The 4,689-nt window shown below is 32.9% G+C and overlaps 1 protein-coding gene across 1 annotated transcript in view; it reads right to left on the bottom strand.

Moving 5' to 3' along the window:
* Nucleotides 1-225: 225 nt before the first annotated feature.
* Nucleotides 226-4,689, bottom strand: part of LOC106880385 (uncharacterized) — a 102,731-nt gene continuing 98,267 nt past the window's right edge. Inside the window, exons 8-9 of the mRNA XM_014930296.3 lie at nt 3,596-3,773; nt 226-2,541 (exon numbers count right to left, since the gene is read on the bottom strand). Of these exons, the coding sequence (XP_014785782.1) occupies nt 491-2,541; nt 3,596-3,773 (2,229 nt within the window). The 3' untranslated portion in view covers nt 226-490. The remainder of the gene's footprint in view (nt 2,542-3,595; nt 3,774-4,689) is intronic.

Here is a 4,689-nt window from a genome sequence, read left to right as displayed (position 1 = left end):
GGTAACAATATGTTACTGTCACTGCTAAAACTGTTACTATTAATATATTGACAAAGCAACCACCGGTGGGAATCAAACAACTATAGCCATGTACTTTTTCTAACATAAACAAATGGACTTTGAAAATTGCATTCATCACAGATTAATTTAATTTACTTCAAATTATTTTCCTTTTTTTCTTATTTCACGACTAGATTTTCTTTGACAATTGAAACCAATAGCATATTATCATGAAGATGTACATATTCTCTTTTTATTCAAAATAGGATTCTTAGAGCATTTAATTTTTTGTCTTCTTGTTTTATACATAGACACACACACACACACACACACACACACACACACACACACACGCACACACACACACGCATGCACACACACACATACATACACACACACACACACACACACACACATACACATATACACAGACAGACAGACAGAGACCAGGAAAGAATTTTAAAAGGACGGTGAGAGAGAAACATTGTTATCAACGGCGTTTGTTATTAACGTTGTCATATTTAATATTCTTCTCCCAATATTTCTGCAAATTCTTTGTATAATTTTTATACATATGCGAAAAATAACCCGATACTTTGTTAAGTTTTCTGCTATAGCTGTTGTAATAATTGTAATATCTCTGATAGCTGTCTCTTGACAGATTTGAAGTGTTTTCCTTCATTCGTTGATAAATATTTTTGAAGTTATTCCGTGCCAACATATAAGCATCATGTAATAATTGGCGAGTTTTAGTGAATGCCTTATTAACCTTTAACCAGGAATCAGTCCATGTCCGTCTTATAGTTTCCTGAGTTCTAGAGATCGGTTGAACTGCAAAAGTTTTTACCGAAATCCAAATTGTAGAGAGTTGCTTTAATGTCATATGCAGAAGAAGTTTTGTTTTTCTGTAAACTTTACGAGCTGAGTCAGATCCAATCTGGTAGATTCTCTTGGCTGTCCGAAGAACTGTCAACACCATTTTTGGTTTGTTGCCATCTCTGTTTATGATTGATGAAAAGCGCTCCTGGTAATGAGTCTTGTTAAGTTTCCTCAGAAGTAAGTGAAACCGTCTTACTCCGACAGTCGTCATTTCTTTTGGTGAGATGGAAACAGCATGTGTTGTCATGTATATTGTTTTGTTGATCCCTGAGGTTGTTTGTGACAGTTTTGATACTTGTGTGCTCTTGCTATTCAGCGAAATTAGTTCTGATATTGTTGGCATATTAATTGTTTTGTTTATCTGTAACGTCGGTTGTGATAATGTTAATATACGCATGGTTTTCGTTTTCAATGAAGTTGGTTCTGATAATGTTGGCAAGCGTGTGGAGTGGTTCTTCAGTAACGTTGATTGAGATAATGTGGTTATGTATTTGGTATTGTTCGTCAACAATGTTGACTGTGATAATGTCGATATGTTTGTAGTTTCGTTCTCCATAGACGTTGATTGTGATAATATTGATGCTTGTGTAGTTTCATTCCGCAAGCTTTTTCTGTCTGTTGTAACAGCCAAGGTATAGTTTTGTTTGCAGTAAAACATCTTAGATGATAGGAATCTTCGTTTAACATTCAATTTGCTTTTATATTCAACATTTGCATCTCCTGTTTCTGTTTTCAAATACCAGAATCCTCTCCGTTTTGATTTCATCCAAATTTGAATACATGATGAATCAACTAAATTGTGTGGAAGTTTATTTTGAGAGCTGTTATCAATTATTTGTAAATTATCTTTTAAATACGACAATATATCTTCTCTGTTTAGTGAAATCGATTTAGAAGGTAAAGGTAATAAATCGTTCATAGTGTCTTCAACCCAAATATACGCTTCGTTCTGGTTTTCAATATATGTGGTACCAACTTTAGACATGGGTGGCAAGATGAAATCATATGCCCACCAACAAACAGTGTATTTTGGAATTTCTGAGAATATCTGGCCTAGTATATTGGATCGGAATATTTTGATAACCAAACAATCAGTAACCAATTTGGGTTTCTCTGTGACTACGGTGACAGGCACATGAATCTGTTCAACAGTTTGTGGATTTGAAGCATCGATAGTTGTCAAAAGTATGTCTTCTGTCACTGAAGTGATATCCTTCGAGTTATATTTAATCGTATGAGATTCTGCCGATACTGTAGTTAAGGTGGCGTTACTTTTATCAAGAAAAAAATCAGAAGAATTGGTGGTTAATCCATATTTAATTGTCCCACTTTCATTTAATTCTTGCGTTACGTCTAACTGGGTGTTTTCTGTGGTGTATATTTTTAAAATGCTGGTATTTGTACTTGTTGGGATAAATATATCTACAGATTGCTTTTCTGTAGATATTACGTCAGAGGAATTAGTTTTGACTGTATATTGATAGTTATTGTCATGTTCAGTAGTAACGCTAGTTGATGTTAAGAGATAATTATCTTCACACATTTCTCCACTGGTTTCCTTTGGGCAATCACATCTAAAGCTATTCACTCTGTCGTAACAAATGCCACCATGTAAACACGGGTCGCTGCTGCATTCATTAACATCGACTTCACATCTCAAACCTAGAATTAATTAATACTACATATTTGAGAATATATTTTATTTAAGTTTATACAATCAGAAAAGGTTATTATAAACACATAATCTTCAGCATTTTACCCTACCAGAAGTCGGCGAGCTGGCAGAACCGTTAACACGCCGGACTAATTGCTTAGCAGTATTTCGTCCGTCTTTATATCCTGATTCTAAATTCCGCCGAAGTCGACTTTGTCTTTCATACTTTCGGGGTCGATAAGATAAGTACTTGTTGAGTAGTGGGGTCGATGTAATCGATTTACCCCTCGTTCGAAGTTACTGGTCTGAGGTCAAAATTTGAAACGATGACACAAATTTTGAATTTATCGCAGTTTTCTTTATTAAATTAGTTACAAAATTTGAATCTATTGCATTTTTCTTTATTAAATTAGTTTGCTATAACGTCTCTTTGTGTGTACTCACCATAACTTATGCTAAAGCATAAGCTTTGAAGAGAATACAATTTCAAAAAAATCATGTATGTAACAATTGATCCTGAACATCCATATTTAAACTCTATACATCAGAGTTTGTATTTCTCATTGTTTTGCTTTTGATATGTTTTTTTTTGTTTTGGCTATCTTCAAGACTGTACTAAGCACACTAATTTAAAATATCTGGGTTATGTAAATCTTTGCTCGTCTTTTGAAAGTATACTAAACTTCGAGTTTATTAGGTTCCATATGTATGAGATCCGATATTAACTATACAGTTTACTAGCAGATAAAACAATATATATATATATATATATATATATATATATATATATATATATATATATATATATATATATATATATATATATATATGTATATATATATATCATTACCATAGAGTCTTTTGAAGAGATGCGTTTCAGATTATGTGATTTAGTTTAAGAATGTGGATTACATGAGAATATATGAATGCGTTTTATGTAAAGGCTAACTTCTATATATATTTTATTACGTTCTGATGATGATAGCCTTACTTTTGGTAATAATATTAATAATAAATTAATTAATTAATTAATTAAACCATTTATGAAAGAATTTTACTTACCAGTAAAACCAGGAGCACATTGACAGTCATAACTGTTTTGTAGGTCAATGCATGTTGCACCGTTAGTGCAGTTGTTTCGCTGGCAGTTGTCTATAGAAGTTTCACAAATTCTACCAGTGTAGCCTTCTATACATTCGCAGATAAACAAAGAAGAGTCATTTCCTACACTGCATGTAGCCTGGTTAACAAAAAGAAATTTCAGTTGAAAGCAGTACAAAATATAAACAATACATAATCAGTGTATAATACAAGAACTGAGAATAGAATCGATGCGAGGGTGAAGAATTGAGAGCACATGCAAATTATAGCGAATGATCACATGTTGTAGTACAAGCTAGCAGAAGAATTTTTATGGTTGCTCTTTCGGCTAGATATAGCAGCCAATCTGCATTTAAATCACTCAGTATCATCTGAGTCAAAGAAAAAAAACACATTGAATAATAAAGTCTTAGGTGACATTGCTTCTTGTAAAAATACTACAAAGTTTTTGATCAATGCATCACCTGGATCAGGATTGATCGGGGAAGTAAGCAACAACAATTATAGAAAAGCTTCAGAACACATCAAGTCCTATTAGTAATTTGTTTTCATGCAGATCGTGTAGTAATTTTGCAGTAGTGATAGTTTGACAAAGCATTCTGTGTACAGAAGTCTCTTATCATTATAAAATATATTACTTTCCCTTTCTGTTTTACAACATATATTTTATCCTGGTTTTTTGTTTAATATCATATTTCGCTTTAATTTATGTGCTATTTTTATCGGATATAGTTTTCTGCTCTAGTAATTTAATCAATAAACAGAAACGGAATTCAATATGTTTCTGGAGAACATTTAACATATATAACAACTATAGTCACATTATAAGATGAAGTATAAGTTTCTCTCTCTCTCTCTCTTTCTCTCTCGCTCTCTCTCTCTCACTCTCTCTCTCTCTCTCTCTCTCTCACACTCTCTCACACACTCACTCTCAAAACAACCACTCAGCATTTGCCTTCCATTGTTAATCAGCAAACCCAGAATGTATCTTGAATAGATTCATTCGTTCACGATCTGTTCATTGGAAAGATATATCAATAGATAGGTTCACACAC

The sequence above is a fragment of the Octopus bimaculoides genome, chromosome 13 (genome assembly GCF_046866305.1).
Source record: "Octopus bimaculoides isolate indiv1 chromosome 13, ASM4686630v1, whole genome shotgun sequence".
Classification (NCBI taxonomy): domain Eukaryota; kingdom Metazoa; phylum Mollusca; class Cephalopoda; order Octopoda; family Octopodidae; genus Octopus; species Octopus bimaculoides.
The sequence above is the reverse complement of the archived record's forward strand: the minus strand, read 5'-3'. Positions and strand labels throughout refer to the sequence as shown.